Here is a 19,619-nt window from a genome sequence, read left to right as displayed (position 1 = left end):
TATCCAGCGTTTTACCATTGCACCATTTGATGTACAGTCACTTTCACTGTGGTTTGGAAGTGTGATAGAGTTCACAGCTGCTGATGTCTCATCATGATTGGTTAATCCCCATCATTTTCAACATTGTCAATGAGCGTCATCATCTTTCCTTTGTGGTACCTCAAACTGTCTTGACTACCAGCTGAGATAAACTTTCAGGAGCTGATTTCACTCCTGGCGCAGACTTCGTCTGGACAGTGTTTTAACATCAACCTACTCTGAGCTGGGAAGCCTTTGTTGTTGTTTTAAAGCAGGTTTTAACAGGATTCCTAGAGCCTTTTCCGAGGTGGTTTGTAGGATATGTTTTTAAATAACGTCAATCAAAGCCAAGATGCTGAGATTGTTTACAATCACTGTGGCTAAATAGTGAAGTTACACTGAAACGTTATGGTGACGTTGGAACCCCTCTGATTGAGTTGACATCATTCTGAGGTCAGTAATGTCCTGTAACGGTCAGACTGTTATTTATGAGTCGCCAAGGCACCACAGGGCTGCCATGTTGCCTGGGAACCAGTCCACTCCCACTGGGCAATTTTTTGTTGGTGAATCAACGTTGTTTCCACGTCATTTCAACAACAACAAAATCTATGTGATGGCGTAAACGTTTAAAACTGATAGGATTTTCAAAAAATGGATCGAAAACCGTGGACACAAGGGCAAAATCTCTCCCTCCCTCTCTGTCTCACTCTCTCTCTCCCGTTCTCTCTCTCTCTCTCTCCCGTTCTCTCTGTCTCTCTCTCTCCCGTTCTCTCTCTCTCTCCTCTCTCCCTCCCTCTCTCCCGTTCTCTCTGTCTCTCTCTCTCCCGTTCTCTCTCTCTCTCCTCTCTCCCTCCCTCTCTCTCTCCTCTCTCTCCCGTTCTCTCGGTGGCTCTCTCTCTGTCTCCCCTCATGTTTTTGTTGGACCACAGCCGTTGTCTTGTTTATAAATGCAACATTAAAGAGGAAGGGTGCAGATAAACACCCCCTCATTGTCCCAAATGGCAACCTATTCCCTATATAGTCCTTTTGGGCTCTGGTCTAAAGTAGTGCTTTAGATAGGGAATATGGTGAGGGCCCTGGTCTGAAGTAGTGCACTAGATAGGGAATATGGTGAGGGCCCTGGTCAAAGTACTGCTTTAGATAGGGAATATGGTGAGGGCCCTGGTCTAAAGTAGTGCACTAGATAGGGAATATGGTGCCATTTGGGACATATGGTTTCAAAACACATCTTCCTGTCAACACAGTTAGTAGACAGTAGAGACACATGATTTTGTACAGTATGAATCACATCCGCTGTGTAAATCTAAGAGATGTCGCAATTCTTCAGTGAACAACTGGAAAATACTTGATAAATATAGTGTATGTGATTCTTTATTAACCTGCATAGAGCCAATCAGAACAGAACTGCTCTCTTTACAGTTCTGGATGTCCTAACAGTATGTAAATAAAATGGGTAATCCCTCTTAACAGAAACTATCGATGGCAAATGCTATTCCCTATATAGTGCACTACTTTTGACCAAAGCCCAAAGGGCCAGCACCTAAAATGAACGCCTGCCACCTTCCAAATGTGTGTAGTAGATCTTGGCATTGGCTTCTACAGTGTGAGCGTTTCATACAATAGTCACGTCAAGTATGGCCACATGTACGCGTTGTGATTTATAGGTAAATAAATGCTGCATTAGCTGTTTTCTCAGTATTTGTGTCGTTTTGTTTCATGCTGGTAACGAACAAAGAATGTGAATCCTAACGTTATAGGTATCCCGCATCGCGCACCAACACTGTGAGTTACGTGTTGAAAGACTCGTTTTTAGAAGCAATGTGTGCAGGCATAAAAGTTGGTCTAATTTACTCGAAACTCTACTTAAGTGAGACTTTGTCCCTGTGTTTCTATTTACATAGTCTTCTTCATAAGCTAGGTTGCTGTTCGCCGTTTAGGTTTCCTTCCACTGCTAGCGAAGAGATAATGTCGCACACTTGAGGACAACACAGTCAATCTGCAAGGTCACCTTAAAGGGGCAGCTGAGCATCTTCCTCTGGGATATTTTGGTTAAAACACTAAGGTACATAATATTCAATTACATTGAAAAAAATACCACATTACTTCTTATTAGTAATACATTTATTGTATTAGAAACATTACTAAGCATGCTCATCATCATCCTATAATTTAACCCAAACAACTACCTCTTTCCCTACTGTATTTAATTAATTTATTTATTTTGCTCCTTTGCACCCCATTATTTTTATTTCTACTTTGCACATTCTTCCATTGCAAATCTACCATTCCAGTGTTTTACTTGCTATATTGTATTTACTTTGACACCATGGCCTTTTTTTGCCTTTACCTCCCTTATCTCACCTCATTTGCTCACATTGTATATAGACTTGTTTATACTGTATTATTGACTGTATGTTTGTTTTACTCCATGTGTAACTCTGTGTCGTTGTATGTGTCGAACTGCTTTGCTTTATCTTGGCCAGGTCGCAATTGTAAATGAGAACTTGTTCTCAACTTGCGTACCTGGTTAAATAAAGGTGAAATAAAATAAAAATAAATACATCTGTTTATTTGTATTTCTTTGTGTAATTACAGCGAAATATATATTTTGGCTGGTAAAAACATGGCTGTTATATATCTTATATCTAACTGCCCCAGTGGCTGGTATATATCTTATATCTAACTGCCCCAGTGGCTGGTATATATCTTATATCTAACTGCCCCAGTGGCTGGTATATATCTTATATCTAACTGCCCCAGTGGCTGGTATATGTTTTTTAATCTAACTGCCCCAGTGGCTGGTATATGTTTTTTAATCTAACTGCCCCAGTGGCTGGTATATATTTTTTAATCTAACTGCCCCAGTAGCTGGTATACTAAACAGTTTGTTTTAGGCTGTGCATAGGGCCCTTTTATAGTACTGCACATGCATACACACATGATAACATACGCACTATACACACACATACACATGGATTATGTGTTGTAAAAATGTAGAGTAGGGGCCTGAGGGCACACACTTAATGTGTTGATAAATATGTTGTGAATGTATTGTAAAGTTTTTTTTAATTGTATAACAGACTTAATTTTGCCGGACCCCAGGAAGAGTAGCTGCTGCCTTGACAGGAACTAATGGGGATCCATAATAAACCCCAGGAAGAGTAGCTGCTGCCTTGGCAGGAACTAATGGGGATCCATAATAAACCCCAGGAAGAGTAGCTGCTGTCTTGAAAGGAACTAATGGGGATCCATAATAAACCCCAGGAAGAGTAGCTGCTGCCTTGGCAGGAACTAATGGGGATCCATAATAAACCCCAGGAAGAGTAGCTGCTGTCTTGAAAGGAACTAATGGGGATCCATAATAAACCCCGGGAAGAGTAGCTGCTGCCTTGGCAGGAACTAATGGGGATCCATAATAAACCCCAGGAAGAGTAGCTGCTGCCTTGACAGGAACTAATGGGGATCCATAATAAACCCCAGGAAGAGTAGCTGCTGCCTTGACAGGAACTAATGGGGATCCATAATAAACCCCAGGAAGAGTAGCTGCTGCCTTGGCAGGAACTAATGGGGATCCATAATAAACCCCAGGAAGAGTAGCTGCTGTCTTGAAAGGAACTAATGGGGATTCATAATAAACCCCAGGAAGAGTAGCTGCTGCCTTGGCAGGAACTAATGGGGATCCATAATAAACCCCAGGAAGAGTAGCTGCTGTCTTGAAAGGAACTAATGGGGATCCATAATAAACCCCGGGAAGAGTAGCTGCTGCCTTGGCAGGAACTAATGGGGATCCATAATAAACCCCAGGAAGAGTAGCTGCTGCCTTGACAGGAACTAATGGGGATCCATAATAAACCCCAGGAAGAGTAGCTGCTGCCTTGACAGGAACTAATGGGGATCCATAATAAACCCCAGGAAGAGTAGCTGCTGCCTTGGCAGGAACTAATGGGGATCCATAATAAACCCCAGGAAGAGTAGCTGCTGCCTTGGCAGGAACTAATGGGGATCCATAATAAACCCTAGGAAGAGTAGCTGCTGTCTTGAAAGGAACTAATGGGGATCCATAATAAACCCCAGGAAGAGTAGCTGCTGTCTTGACAGGAACTAATGGGGATCCATAATAAACCCCAGGAAGAGTAGCTGCTGCTTTGGCAGGAACTAATGGGGATCCATAATAAACCCCAGGAAGAGTAGCTGCTGTCTTGAAAGGAACTAATGGGGATCCATAATAAACCCCGGGAAGAGTAGCTGCTGCCTTGGCAGGAACTAATGGGGATCCATAATAAACCCTGGGAAGAGTAGCTGCTGCCTTGGCAGGAACTAATGGGGATCCATAATAAACCCCAGGAAGAGTAGCTGCTGTCTTGAAAGGAACTAATGGGGATCCATAATAAACCCCGGGAAGAGTAGCTGCTGCCTTGGCAGGAACTAATGGGGATCCATAATAAACCCCAGGAAGAGTAGCTGCTGCCTTGACAGGAACTAATGGGGATCCATAATAAACCCCAGGAAGAGTAGCTGCTGCCTTGACAGGAACTAATGGGGATCCATAATAAACCCCAGGAAGAGTAGCTGCTGCCTTGGCAGGAACTAATGGGGATCCATAATAAACCCCAGGAAGAGTAGCTGCTGCCTTGGCAGGAACTAATGGGGATCCATAATAAACCCTAGGAAGAGTAGCTGCTGTCTTGAAAGGAACTAATGGGGATCCATAATAAACCCCAGGAAGAGTAGCTGCTGTCTTGACAGGAACTAATGGGGATCCATAATAAACCCCAGGAAGAGTAGCTGCTGCTTTGGCAGGAACTAATGGGGATCCATAATAAACCCCAGGAAGAGTAGCTGCTGTCTTGAAAGGAACTAATGGGGATCCATAATAAACCCCGGGAAGAGTAGCTGCTGCCTTGGCAGGAACTAATGGGGATCCATAATAAACCCTGGGAAGAGTAGCTGCTGCCTTGGCAGGAACTAATGGGGATCCATAATAAACCCCAGGAAGAGTAGCTGCTGCCTTGGTAGGAACTAATGGGGATCCATAATAAACCCTGGGAAGAGTAGCTGCTGCCTTGGCAGGAACTAATGGGGATCCATAATAAACCCCAGGAAGAGTAGCTGCTGCCTTGGCAGGAACTAATGGGGATCCATAATAAACCCCAGGAAGAGTAGCTGCTGCCTTGGCAGGAACTAATGGGGATCCATAAAAAACCCCAGGAAGAGTAGCTGCTGCCTTGGCAGGAACTAATGGGGATCCATAATAAACCCCAGGAAGAGTAGCTGCTGCCTTGGCAGGAACTAATGGGGATCCATAATAAACCCCAGGAAGAGTAGCTGCTGCCTTGGCAGGAACTAATGGGGATACATAACAAACCCCAGGAAGAGTAGCTGCTGTCTTGACAGGAACTAATGGGGATCCATAATAAACCCTGGGAAGAGTAGCTGCTGCCTTGGCAGGAACTAATGGGGATCCATAATAAACCCCAGGAAGAGTAGCTGCTGCCTTGGCAGAAACTAATGGGGATCCATAATAAACCCCAGGAAGAGTAGCTGCTGCCTTGGCAGGAACTAATGGGGATCCATAATAAACCCCAGGAAGAATAGCTGCTGCCTTGGCAGGAACTAATGGGGATACATAACAAACCCCAGAAAGAGTAGCTGCTGCCTTGGCAGGAACTAACGGGGATCCATAATAAATACAATTACAAAAAATACGAAGGGAAGAAAGTGCCAATTGGTAGGGAGACCTTGAGTGTCTATACGAGCGCAGGAAAATGAATGACCAGGGCCTCATTCCTGCTGTCTGTCGTCTGAGCAATGAACGTTTCTGAGACAGTAAACATTTACTGACCGAGTCAAAGGTCATTTGAACTGACCTGTAGACCATGACTGTCCTGACATTCACATGCCCCTGTCGTCCTGTGACACGAAAATATACCAACCATAACAAACCCTGCTCCTGCTAGCGTTCTGTACTCTCTGGACAGCCCAAAGCACTCTGGGTTGGAGAGAGACCCTCCCGCTAACACAGTCCCCTGGTCCGAGTTCCCCTGCTCCTGGTCATGCCTCTGTAATTCATCTGGCCGGTTTCCCGGACACATTAAGTCTAGTCCTGGAGAGTAGTTTAGACTGAGTCAGTACAGAACCCTGAAAGCAAAGTAGGTTCTATGTAATGAATGTTCTACTGCAACCACAATAGAACCGGAATCACACAAAGAGAGAGACATAAGAGCACAACAAATACATGTTTGGTTGGCTTTGTGAAACAAAATATTATCTTCATGATAATAAAGCCATCCGATCTGGGGCGGCTCCGAGTTCAGTCAGTCAGTGGTGGGAAGCTCCAGTCCCAGGGGACTTCAGTCAGTGGTGGGAAGCTCCAGTCCCACGGGAGTTCAGTCAGTCAGTGTGGGAAGCTCCAGTCCCAGGGGAGTTCAGTCAGTGGTGGGAAGCTCCAGTCCCAGGGGACTTCAGTCAGTCAGTGGTGGGAAGCTCCAGTCCCAGGGGAGTTCAGTCAGTCAGTGGTGGGAAGCTCCAGTCCCAGGGGAGTTCAGTCAGTCAGTGGTGGGAAGCTCCAGTCCCAGAGGAGTTCAGTCAGTCAGTGGTGGGAAGCTCCAGTCCCAGGGGTGTTCAGTCAGTCAGTGGTGGGAAGCTCCAGTCCCAGGGGAGTTCAGTCAGTCAGTGGTTGGAAGCTCCAGTCCCAGGGGTGTTCAGTCAGTCAGTGGTGGGAAGCTCCAGTCCCAGGGGAGTTCAGTCAGTGGTGGGAAGCTCCAATCCCAGGGGAGTTCAGTCAGTCAGTGGCAGGAAGCTCCAGTCCCAGGGGAGTTCAGTCAGTCAGTGGTGGGAAGCTCCAGTCCCAGGGGAGTTCAGGCAGTCAGTGGTGGGAAGCTCCAGTCCCAGGGGAGTTCAAGCAGTCAGTGGTGGGAAGCACCAGTCCCAGAGGGGTTCAGTCAGTCAGTGGTGGGAAGCTCCAGTCCCAGGGGTGTTCAGTCAGTCAGTGGCAGGAAGCTCCAGTCCCAGGGGACTTCAGTCAGTCAGTGGTTGGAAGCTCCAGTCCCAGCGGAGTTCAGTCAGTCAGTGGTGGGAGCTCCAGTCCCAGAGGAGTTCAGTCAGTAGTGGGAAGCTCCAGTCCCAGGGGAGTTCAGTCAGTCAGTGGTGGGAAACTCCAGTCCCAGGGAGTTCAGTCGGTTAGTGGTGGGACGCTCCAGTCCCAGGGGTGTTCAGTCAGTCAGTGGTGGGAAGCTCCAGTCCCAGGGGAGTTCAGTCAGTGGTGGGAAGCTCCAATCCCAGGGGAGTTCAGTCAGTGGTGGGAAGCTCCAGTCCCAGGGGAGTTCAGTCAGTCAGTGGCAGGAAGCTCCAGTCCCAGGGGAGTTCAGTCAGTCAGTGGTGGGAAGCTCCAGTCCCAGGGGAGTTCAGGTAGTCAGTGGTGGGAAGCTCCAGTCCCAGGGGAGTTCAGGCAGTCAGTGGTGGGAAGCTCCAGTCCCAGGGGTGTTCAGTCAGTCAGTGGCAGGAAGCTCCAGTCCCAGGGGACTTCAGTCAGTCAGTGGTTGGAAGCTCCAGTCCCAGGGGAGTTCAGTCAGTCAGTGGTGGGAGCTCCAGTCCCAGAGGAGTTCAGTCAGTAGTGGGAAGCTCCAGTCCCAGGGGAGTTCAGTCAGTCAGTGGTGGGAAACTCCAGTCCCAGGGAGTTCAGTCGGTTAGTGGTGGGAAGCTCCAGTCCCAGAGGAGTTCAGTCAGTAGTGGGAAGCTCCAGTCCCAGGGGAGTTCAGTCAGTCAGTGGTGGGAAGCTCCAGTCCCAGAGGGGTTCAGTCAGTCAGTGGTGGGAAGCTCCAGTCCCAGGGGAGTTCAGTCGGTTAGTGGTGGGAAGCTCCAGTCCAGGGTTAAAGGTACAGTAGCCTGCGTCAGCTGAGTACGTAGCGTATAGCGTAATGAACCAGGGAATGGATTGCCCTCTTCCTCTCTCCCCACTTCTCTTCTCTCTCTAAACTCAAAGTCCAGCACAGCCTACTGTACTGTAACTGTAGCTTCCTGCCCACAGACCCAGCCTCCAGCCTGTCGCCTGACAAACACCTCATTCTCGACACAGATCATGTGCCTCAGCGTTCAGCCACTGGCTTGGCTCTCCTCTCCCTGCTGCAGGAAGTCTAGCTTGTTATTCTTTATACCCCCTCCTCCACCTCTCCTCTTCTCCTCCATTCGCCCTCCATTCTTTTCTTTCCTCTTAGAGCCTGACACCCCCATTCACTCACACCATTTCTCTCTGCGCATTCGCTCTCTCTGCCTCCTGCTCTGTTAGGCGAAAGAGAGAGAGCTGTGTCTGTGTTGTCGTGCTGTAGAAGACGGCTCGTGAGAGGAGGAACCGTCACAACAGTGCACCGAAGGAGAGGAAGAGAAGGAAGAAAGAAGAGGAGGAAAGGAGAGGCCCCCACTGCGGCTAGGAGATCCAGGGGCAGCCAAGTGAGAACCAGCCAGGGAAGGAAGAAGAGGCCCCCACTGTACCTAGGAGATCCAGGGAAAACCCTGGTAAAACCAGCCAGGGAGAGAAGAAGAGGCCCCCACTGTACCTAGGAGATCCAGGGGCAGCCAAGTGAGAACCAGCCAGGGAGGGAAGAAGAGGCCCCCACTGTACCTAGGAGATCCAGGGAAAACCCTGGTAAAACCAGCCAGGGAGAGAAGAAGAGGCCCCCACTGTACCTAGGAGATCCAGGGGCCATGGAGGCCCAGGTGAGGGATCTATCCCTCCTGTCTCCCCTGGGTACCAACGAGTCCCTCCCTCCCCCCACCTTGACCCCGGCTGTACCCCCTTACGTGAAGCTAGGTCTCACTGTGGTCTACACTGTCTTCTACTCCCTGCTGTTCCTCTTCATCTATGTACAGCTGTGGATGGTGCTGCGCTACAAACACAAGAGGTTCAGCTACCAGACAGTGTTTCTCTTCCTGTGTCTGCTGTGGGCTGCGTTGAGGGCCGTCCTCTTCTCCTTCTACTTCAGAAACTTTGTGACAGCCAACACTCTGGGACCATTCCCCTTCTGGCTGCTCTACTGTTACCCTGTATGCCTGCAGTTCTTCACCCTCAGCCTCATGAACCTCTATTTCGCACAGGTGAGTTTAGCACAGTTGAGTCAGTACACCCGTCTCTGTGTTGATCCTGCCTCTGTTTTAGCACATGTGAATGTAGTCCATGTGAAATAGCTAGCTAGTTAACTATGGCGCACTGGTAGCAAATCTATCGATATTTCAAGTCAACTGTGACTCAAGAATGGGTGGTGAGTGTTGTTGTGTGCCGACGGTCTCTGTTTTCGGCCCAGCTCTGGGCAGACAGGAAGCAACACTGTTACAAGTGGAGCAGATCCACATGTATGTGACCAGTCAAGTTGTAGGTTGTTGAGGCCAGAGATGAGACCATAGCTGTGTTCCAAAACCCATACCAACATACTGTATACGACATACTATATACTTTTAGCAGTGGCGACCCACAGTTTTGCATGTTATTCTAGCATTAATACGTGTCACATATCAGTTTGCAAACAATGTAAAAAAATCATCAACATAATTGAGTCAATAAAGCCACCTGCAGACTTGGTCTCTTCTCTGCTTTCCTGACTGAGGCAGCTCCAAAATGCAGGTGTTTCAGCCTAGATTAGTGCTTTCCTGACTGAGGCAGCTCCAAAATGCAGGCGTTTCAGCCTAGATCAGTGCTTTCCTGACTGAGGCAGCTCCAAAATGCAGGTGTTTCAGCCTAGATTAGTGCTTTCCTGACTGAGGCAGCTCCAAAATGCAGGTGTTTCAGCCTAGATCTGCTTTCTGTGGTGGTGGGACAGCCAGTGGAAAATACTGAGCGTAGGGGTTGGTAATGTTCTCTAGTTGCGCTGTGATTGGCTCAGCGTTCTGTCACTCATGGGGACACCATGTCACCGCAAAATCTAAGGGTAGAGCTCGAAAATTCAAGCGCCTTGGGTGCTGCCATAGAGTTGTATTAGGCGTGCCCATCCACGGAGGCTCAAGGTCATTGGCCACAGATACATTTACATCAAATCACATTATCTCCACAGCAGCTTTGATTGGACTGATCATGTCAACACCATACTTTCAAAATCTTAGCTAGTAAGCTAGCAGTCATCATCATGAATCAAGTCGACAATCTGCTGGAAAATCCTTGTCATATGAAGATAAATAATTAAGAGAAATTATAGATAAAACGTATTGGTGCTCATCAACTATTGGACATAAACATTACACAACAAGTTGGAAATCGCAACAATGAGTGGTTTGGAAGGAATCAGTGGCTTACTGCAAGCATTGCAAAGCAATCACTAGCCTGCTATTCAGTGGAGTGGGTGTGTGGTCCCAAGTCTGGGTTTAAGGGTCTCTTTTCCAAGGTTAAAGAAGATAAACATTCAACATTGGCCTTGCTGTCAATCCAGCATGACTTCTGCCGTGTCCAAAACAACTGGAAACTCAGAACTGGAAAATAAGACTTCGGTGAGTTCAAGACAACTGGGAACTTTGAAAGAAAAACAGCTCCGACTGGGAAAATTCATTTTGAACAGTCATCCAACTCGGAATTGCAAGTAGGGGACTCAAGCCTCTTTCTAGAGTGCTGACCTTAAGATCACTGAAGTCATGATTCGACCTTGTTTTCTTCAGTTCCCAGTTGTCTTGAAAGCACCATAAATCCAGAGAATGACAGACTTTGACAACAAAATTTGCCCACAAAGGACCGCCGCGCCACCTTCCTGTACAAAGTGAGTCCAAAAATGTATTGTAAGCTGCTGCATAAATGATGTAATATCCCAGGGATATATGTATACTGTCTGTAGCTAAGAAAGTAATACTAAGTGTATGTTGTGTAGTAAGCCCATGTGCCTCACCCTAATAATTCGGTCCCTTTTCCCCCTCATAGTTTCACCTACTGTTCTGACTTGGTTGTGCACATGTAGCCTATAGCCTGTTTTAGAGAAATGTAATCATTGAATATTGTAAGAGCTTTCATTGTCTGTTTATATGCCCCCTTTATTTATCCTATGGTTCTGACTTGGTGTACAGGAAGAATACTGTAAGAACAGCCCAGGTTCTGAATTCTGTCGCTGTACATTTCAAAAGTGCTGAACAAATAGTTATATTGACTACGTCCGTCCTGGCTCGCTCATTAATGTCTTAATCTAAATTACGGATTGCCTCTTATCCGCTTGCCGTTCCCTTATGCCATAGTTTGTACATCTCAATTGTCAGTAGAAACCACATTTGTTTAAGCAAGTCAGCCATATCAACTATGTTTTTTTGAAGGCAGTAAATGAGGCTGAATGAACTGTTTCGCTGCCAGACAAGGTTCCGCTGATAGTGTAGCAGTGGTAAGGTGTTGGGACTCTGCTGATAGCCAGGTGTGGCAGTGGTAAGGTGTTGGGACTCTGCTGTTGGGACTCTGCTGTTGGGACAGCTTTATGTAGGTCCTAACAGTTTGTGGGCACCGTTTGTCACCGTTATAGTGCAATTAATGTATTGTTTAGTGTTGTGTTGTGTAGTGGCTTTGTTGGCATAAAAATACAAATAAAGTGTTTGCCTCACCAAGATTTACATGCTAAAATCGTCCCCTGACTATTAGTTAATTTTAGTATACTGTAAATGAACGGTATTCTTTCAGCTGAGCGTACCAGCTTCACCTGTCTACCTGAAGTTGATGCTGTTGCTAAGCAACCTCTTGCTAGTTTGTTAGCATAACAAATTACTAGCTAGACATTTTACGACTTGGGGTATGTTCGTAAATTCACTCTGGATTGTCAGAATGCGCTCTGGGCGTTTGTAAATTCAAAGCGTTGTCAGATTGCCCTTAGGTAAATTCAGAGCGTTCAGAACGCACACTGGACACTCTGGCCAAGGAGTAGGGTTGATCTGAGCATTCTGACCTCACAACTGCAGTCAAGCACCCAAGCTAACTGGCTAACCTGCTAACTACTTCCAGACACAAATGAGAGAACACTTCACTCTGACCATTTTACTCGCCCTAGCAGAGCTGGCTAGGCTGTTTTCATGTTATCCAGAGCGTTGGTGACTGTAACTGTAATGCTGGCAAGAATTGACTTAATATTTTTTGCAGACCTTTACTGACACCGGCCATATTCATCCGGTGTTGAGCATTCATGAATTCATCCGTTGTTCTGCGCTCTGGCACACTCAGACAAGAGTGCTCTGACATCAGAGTAGATAGCCAGAGTGAATTTACAAACACACCCGAATGTCCATTGAGAACGCACAACAAACTATACCACTTAGCTAAGAATGACGTAAATAATCATGTCAATAAACGTTGGGTAGTTAGTTAGATAGCATATAGTTAATATACTGGCAAGTTCAATGTATTAGTAGCCAACTAGCGTTAGGTAGCTAGCTAACATACCAGTAATATACATACTGATTACTGCTGTAATGATATGCTTTGCAGTTCATAAGGACAGCGTAGCTAACAAACTGTCAGCCAACAAAATAATGTTTAACTTATTTGAAAAGTCATTACAGTATTACATTACTCAACATTTTGTTAACATTTGTAATAATTAGCTCTCGTTGCATATTTTCCGCCATTTTCTTCAAATCTGAAAATGTTGTGAAGCCACACCCATTTTCTGAAGAATTGCATTATGGGCCATAAAAGCAAGGAAATGTGTCCAATGCTTGTATACTTCGTATTTTGACAGATGTAGTACAACATCCGGGAACCTTTAGCATACTAATTACATCCATACTATGACTAATAAGCATACGACATAGTACATACTCATTTTACATCACAAATAGTACGGTTAGTGCATTACTATGCGTATTTGAACACAGCTCATGTCTCTCTGAGAGGTAAGGGGTCAGAGGTCAGGTGGCGAAGGCCACCATTTGGCACAGCAGTCAGACACAGACGCCGGAGCAAAGAGCTGCAACATAGTTTTGTCTAGTTTAGGATTTGTTCAAAGCTTGGCTTGTGAAATGCTCCATAAACTGAATTAGACTACAGAACACTTTACGATTCATCATTGTGCTGCTCAGACTGGAGTCCTATTGTGGCTAAAGGACCTGCTCAGACTGGAGTCCTATTGTGGCTAAAGGACCTGCTCAGACTGGAGTCCTATTGTGGCTAAAGGACCTGCTCAGACTGGAGTCCTATTGTGGCTAAAGGACCTGCTCAGACTGGAGTCCTATTGTGGCTATAGGACCTGCTCAGACTGGAGTCCTATTGTGGCTAAAGGACCTGCTCAGACTGGAGTCCTATTGTGGCTAAAGGACCTGCTCAGACTGGAGTTCTATTGTGGCTAAAGGACCTGCTCAGACTGGAGTCCTATTGTGGCTAAAGGACCTGCTCAGACTGGAGATGTTTGGTGGGAGAGAAAGAGTTGGGATGAGATGTTTGGTGGGAGAGAAAGAGAGTTGGGATGAGATGTTTGGTAGGAGAGAAAGAGAGTTGGGATGAGGTGTTTGGTGGGAGAGAGAGAGTTGGGATGAGATGTTTGGTGGGAGAGAAAGAGAGTTGGGATGACATGTTTGGTAGGAGAGAAAGAGAGTTGGGATGAGATGTTTGGTGGGAGAGAAAGAGAGTTGGGATGAGATGTTTGGTGGGAGAGAAAGAGAGTTGGGATGAGATGTTTGGTAGGAGAGAAAGAGAGTTAGTTTGAAGACTAGGAACATGTCTCACTCCTACAACAGAAGCATTACTTGTATCAGTCAGTGGCTCTAGCAGATGTTAGTGGCTCTAGCAGATGTTAGTGGCTCTAGCAGATGTTAGTTGCTCTAGCAGATGTCAGTGGCTCTAGCAGGGTCAAGAGACACTCCAACTGGTACTGCTGTGATGCCTAGCAACTGTAACTGAGCAACTGTAGCTTAAGGCCGTTCTACTTCTTTGAACTCAGCTATTCTGAACCCAGAGGTTTCAAAGGAATGTTTGGTGTCTTTAGGACAGAGAGAAAGCAGAAGTGAGAAAGCCTTGTTTTTTTCGTCCCTTTCAACAGAGAAACACAGAACATGCGATACAGTAGAATATATATGAGGTTTAAAGGACATTTGTCTTTCTACAGGTTGTGTTCAAGGCAAAATCGAAACATGCACCAGAGCTTCTGAAATACAGGTACGATTTAATAAACACTAAGCACCATTCAACATACAATAATGTTCCATCCTACCGACACTATGCATACTGAAGTATGTGGACACCCCCTGTAAATTACTGTATTCGGCTATTTCAGCCACACCAGTTGCTCACAGGTGTATAATATCGAGCACCCAGCCATGCAATCTCCATAGACAAACGTTGGCAGTATAATGGCCTTACTGAAGAGCTCAGTGACTTTCAACATGGCACCATCATAGGATGCCACCTTTCCAACAAGTCAGCTTGTCAAATTTCTACCCTGCTAGTGCTGTAAGTGCTGCTTTGTGAAGTGGAAACATCTAGGAGCAACAACGGCTCAGCCGCGAAATGGTAGGCCACACAAGCTCACAGAACGGGACCACCGAGTGCTGAAGTACGTAGCCCGTATAAATCGTCTGTCCTCGGTTGCAACACTCACTACTGAGTTCCAAACTGCCTCTGGAAGCTTCATGAAATGGGTTTCCGTGGCCGAGCAGCCGCACACAAGCCTAAGATCACCATGTGCAATACCAAGCATTAGCTGGAGTGGTGTAAAGCTCACCGCCATTGGACTCTGGAGCAGAGGAAACACGTTCTCTGGAGTGATGAATCACGCTTCACCCTCAGGCAGTCAGACAGACAAATCTGGGTTTAGCAGATGCCAGGAGAACGCTATCTGCCCCAATGCATAGTACCAACTGTAAAATTTGATGGAGGAGGAATAATGGTCTGGGTCTGTTTTTAATGGTTCAGGCCCCTTAATTCCAGTGAAGGGAAATCTTACCGCTACAGCATACAATGACATTCTAGATGATTCTGTTGCAACAGTTTGGGGAAGGCCCTTTCCTGTTTCAGCATGACAATGCCCCCCGTGCACAAAGCGAGGTCTATAAGGAAATGGTTAGTTGAGATCAGTGTAGAAGAACTTGACTGGCCTGCACAGAGTCCTGACCTCAACCCTATTGAACACCTTTGGTAAGAATTGGAACGCTGACTGCAAGCCAGACCTAATCGCCCAACATCAGTGCCCTAATATTCTTGTGCACTAATGCTCTTGTGGCTGAAACGAAGAAAGTCCCCGCAGCAATTTTCCAACATCTAGTGGAAAGCCTTCCCAGAAGAGTGGAGGCTGTCATAGCAGCAATGTTCCTACATCTAGTGGAAAGCCTTCCCAGAAGAGTGGAGGCTGTTATAGCAGCAATGTTCCTACATCTAGTGGAAAACCTTCCCAGAAGAGTGGAGGCTGTTATAGCAGCAATGTTCCAACATCTAGTGGAAAGCCTTCCCAGAAGAGTGGAGGCTGTTATAGCAGCAATGTTCCTACATCTAGTGGAAAGCCTTCCCAGAAGAGTGCAAGCTGTTATAGCAGCAATGTTCCTACATCTAGTGGAAAGTCTTCCCAGAAGAGTGGAGGCTGTTATAGCAGCCATGGGGGGCAGCCAACTCCATATTAATGCCTATGATTTTGGAACGAGACGTTCGACAGGCAGGTGTCCACATACTTTTGGTCATGTAGTGTACTGTTCTCTACTCTATAGTCCCTCTGTCCTCTGTCCTCTGTCCTCTGAACCTTACTGTTCTATACTCTATAGTCCCTCTGTCCTCTGAACCGTACTGTTCTATACTCTATAGTCCCTCTGTCCTCTGTCTTCTGACCCTTACTGTTCTATACTCTATAGTCCCTCTGTCCTCTGTCTTCTGAACCTTACTGTTCTATACTCTATAGTCCCTCTGTCCTCTGAACCGTACTGTTCTATACTCTATAGTCCCTCTGTCCTCTGTCCTCTGAACCTTACTGTTCTATACTCTATAGTCCCTCTGTCCTCTGAACCTTACTGTTCTATACTCTATAGTCCCTCTGTCCTCTGAACCTTACTGTTCTATACTCTATAGTCCCTCTGTCCTCTGAACCTTACTGTTCTATACTCTATAGTCCCTCTGTCCTCTGTCTTCTGAACCTTACTGTTCTATACTCTATAGTCCCTCTGTCCTCTGAACCTTACTGTTCTATACTCTATAGTCCCTCTGTCCTCTGAACCTTACTGTTCTATACTCTATAGTCCCTCTGTCCTCTGTCTTCTGAACCTTACTGCTCTATACTCTATAGTCCCTCTGTCCTCTGAACCTTACTGTTCTATACTCTATAGTCCCTCTGTCCTCTGAACCTTACTGTTCTATACTCTATAGTCCCTCTGTCCTCTGAACCTTACTGTTCTATACTCTATAGTCCCTCTGTCCTCTGTCTTCTGAACCTTACTGCTCTATACTCTATAGTCCCTCTGTCCTCTGAACCTTACTGTTCTATACTCTATAGTCCCTCTGTCCTCTGACCCTTACTGTTCTATACTCTATAGTCCCTCTGTCCTCTGAACCGTACTGTTCTATACTCTATAGTCCCTCTGTCCTCTGAACCGTACTGTTCTATACTCTATAGTCCCTCTGTCCTCTGAACCGTACTGTTCTATACTCTATAGTCCCTCTGTCCTCTGAACCTTACTGTTCTATACTCTATAGTCCCTCTGTCCTCTGTCTTCTGAACCTTACTGTTCTATACTCTATAGTCCCTCTGTCTTCTGAACCTTACTGTTCTATACTCTATAGTCCCTCTGTCCTCTGAACCGTACTGTTCTATACTCTATAGTCCCTCTGTCCTCTGAACCGTACTGTTCTATACTCTATAGTCCCTCTGTCCTCTGACCCTTACTGTTCTATACTCTATAGTCCCTCTGTCCTCTGAACCGTACTGTTCTATACTCTATAGTCCCTCTGTCCTCTGAACCGTACTGTTCTATACTCTATAGTCCCTCTGTCCTCTGAACCGTACTGTTCTATACTCTATAGTCCCTCTGTCCTCTGACCCTTACTGTTCTATACTCTATAGTCCCTCTGTCCTCTGAACCGTACTGTTCTATACTCTATAGTCCCTCTGTCCTCTGAACCGTACTGTTCTATACTCTATAGTCCCTCTGTCCTCTGAACCGTACTGTTCTATACTCTATAGTCCCTCTGTCCTCTGAACCTTACTGTTCTATACTCTATAGTCCCTCTGTCCTCTGTCTTCTGAACCTTACTGTTCTATACTCTATAGTCCCTCTGTCTTCTGAACCTTACTGTTCTATACTCTATAGTCCCTCTGTCCTCTGAACCGTACTGTTCTATACTCTATAGTCCCTCTGTCCTCTGAACCGTACTGTTCTATACTCTATAGTCCCTCTGTCCTCTGACCCTTACTGTTCTATACTCTATAGTCCCTCTGTCCTCTGAACCGTACTGTTCTATACTCTATAGTCCCTCTGTCCTCTGAACCGTACTGTTCTATACTCTATAGTCCCTCTGTCCTCTGAACCTTACTGCTCTATACTCTAAATCAAAAATCAAATCAAAATCAAATCCAATTTTTATTTGTCACATACACATGGTTAGCAGATGTTAATGCGAGTGTAGCGAAATGCTTGTGCTTCTAGTTCCGACAATGCAGTAATAACAAGTAATCTAACTAACAATTCCAAAACTACTGTCTTGTACACAGTGTAAGGGGATAAAGAATATGTACATAAGGATATATGAATGAGTGATGGTACAGAGCAGCATAGGCAAGATACAGTAGATGGTATCGGGTACAGTATATACAAATGAGATGAGTATGTAAACAAAGTGGCATAGTATAGTATAAAGTGGCTAGTGATACATGTATTACATAAGGATACCGTCGATGATATAGAGTACAGTATATACGTATGCATATGAGATGAATAATGTAGGGTAAGTAACATTTATATAAGGTAGCATTGTTTAAAGTGGCTAGTGATATATTTACATCATTTCCCATCAATTCCCATTATTAAAGTGGCTGGAGTTGAGTCAGTGTCAGTGTTAGTGGTGGCTGTTTAACAGTCTGATGGCCTTGAGATAGAAGCTGTTTTTCAGTCTCTCGGTCCCAGCTTTGATGCACCTGTACCTGTATAGTCCCTCTGTCCTCTGTCCTCTGAACCTTACTGTTCTATACTCTATAGTCCCTCTGTCTTCTGAACCTTACTGTTCTATACTCTATAGTCCCTCTGTCCTCTGAACCGTACTGTTCTATACTCTATAGTCCCTCTGTCCTCTGACCCTTACTGTTCTATACTCTATAGTCCCTCTGTCCTCTGAACCTTACTGTTCTATACTCTATAGTCCCTCTGTCCTCTGAACCTTACTGCTCTATACTCTATAGTCCCTCTGTTCTCTGTCCTCTGAACCTTACTGTTCTATACTCTATAGTCCCTCTGTCCTCTGAACCTTACTGTTCTATATTCTATAGTCCCTCTGTCTTCTGAACCTTACTGTTCTATACTCTATAGTCCCTCTGTCCTCTGAACCTTACTGTTCTATACTCTATAGTCCCTCTGTCCTCTGAACCTTACTGTTCTATACTCTATAGTCCCTCTGTCCTCTGACCCTTACTGTTCTATACTCTATAGTCCCTCTGTCCTCTGACCCTTACTGTTCTATACTCTATAGTCCCTCTGTCCTCTGTCTTCTGAACCTTACTGTTCTATACTCTATAGTCCCTCTGTCCTCTGAACCTTACTGTTCTATACTCTATAGTCCCTCTGTCCTCTGAACCTTACTGCTCTATACTCTATAGTCCCTCTGTCCTCTGAACCTTACTGTTCTATACTCTATAGTCCCTCTGTCCTCTGAACCTTACTGTTCTATACTCTATAGTCCCTCTGTCTTCTGAACCTTACTGTTCTATACTCTATAGTCCCTCTGTCCTCTGTCTTCTGAACCTTACTGTTCTATACTCTATAGTCCCTCTGTCCTCTGAACCTTACTGTTCTATACTCTATAGTCCCTCTGTCCTCTGAACCTTACTGTTCTATACTCTATAGTCCCTCTGTCTTCTGAACCTTACTGTTCTATACTCTATAGTCCCTCTGTCTTCTGAACCTTACTGTTCTATACTCTATAGTCCCTCTGTCTTCTGAACCTTACTGTTCTATACTCTATAGTCCCTCTGTCTTCTGAACCTTACTGTTCTATACTCTATAGTCCCTCTGTCTTCTGAACCTTACTGTTCTATACTCTATAGTCCCTCTGTCCTCTGAACCTTACTGTTCTATACTCTATAGTCCCTCTGTCCTCTGTCCTCTGAACCTTACTGTTCTATACTCTATAGTCCCTCTGTCTTCTGTCTTCTGAACCTTACTGTTCTATACTCTATAGTCCCTCTGTCTTCTGAACCTTACTGTTCTATACTCTATAGTCCCTCTGTCCTCTGAACCTTACTGTTCTATACTCTATAGTCCCTCTGTCCTCTGAACCTTACTGTTCTATACTCTATAGTCCCTCTGTCCTCTGAACCTTACTGTTCTATACTCTATAGTCCCTCTGTCTTCTGAACCTTACTGTTCTATACTCTATAGTCCCTCTGTCCTCTGAACCTTACTGTTCTATACTCTATAGTCCCTCTGTCCTCTGTCCTCTGTCCTCTGAACCTTACTGTTCTATACTCTATAGTCCC

At 45.6% G+C, this 19,619-nt stretch overlaps 1 protein-coding gene across 1 annotated transcript in view; it reads left to right on the top strand.

The window, feature by feature from the left end:
• Positions 1–7,872: 7,872 nt before the first annotated feature.
• Positions 7,873–19,619, top strand: part of gpr137ba (G protein-coupled receptor 137Ba) — a 28,015-nt gene continuing 16,268 nt past the window's right edge. Inside the window, exons 1-2 of the mRNA XM_021564564.3 lie at positions 7,873–9,108; positions 14,061–14,110. Of these exons, the coding sequence (XP_021420239.1) occupies positions 8,719–9,108; positions 14,061–14,110 (440 nt within the window). The 5' untranslated portion in view covers positions 7,873–8,718. The remainder of the gene's footprint in view (positions 9,109–14,060; positions 14,111–19,619) is intronic.

Source organism: Oncorhynchus mykiss, chromosome 16 (genome assembly GCF_057628025.1).
Source record: "Oncorhynchus mykiss isolate SJ-2025 chromosome 16, ASM5762802v1, whole genome shotgun sequence".
Taxonomy (NCBI): Eukaryota; Metazoa; Chordata; class Actinopteri; order Salmoniformes; family Salmonidae; genus Oncorhynchus; species Oncorhynchus mykiss.
Note: the sequence above shows the minus strand (reverse complement) of the source record. Positions and strands in the feature narration are given on the sequence as shown.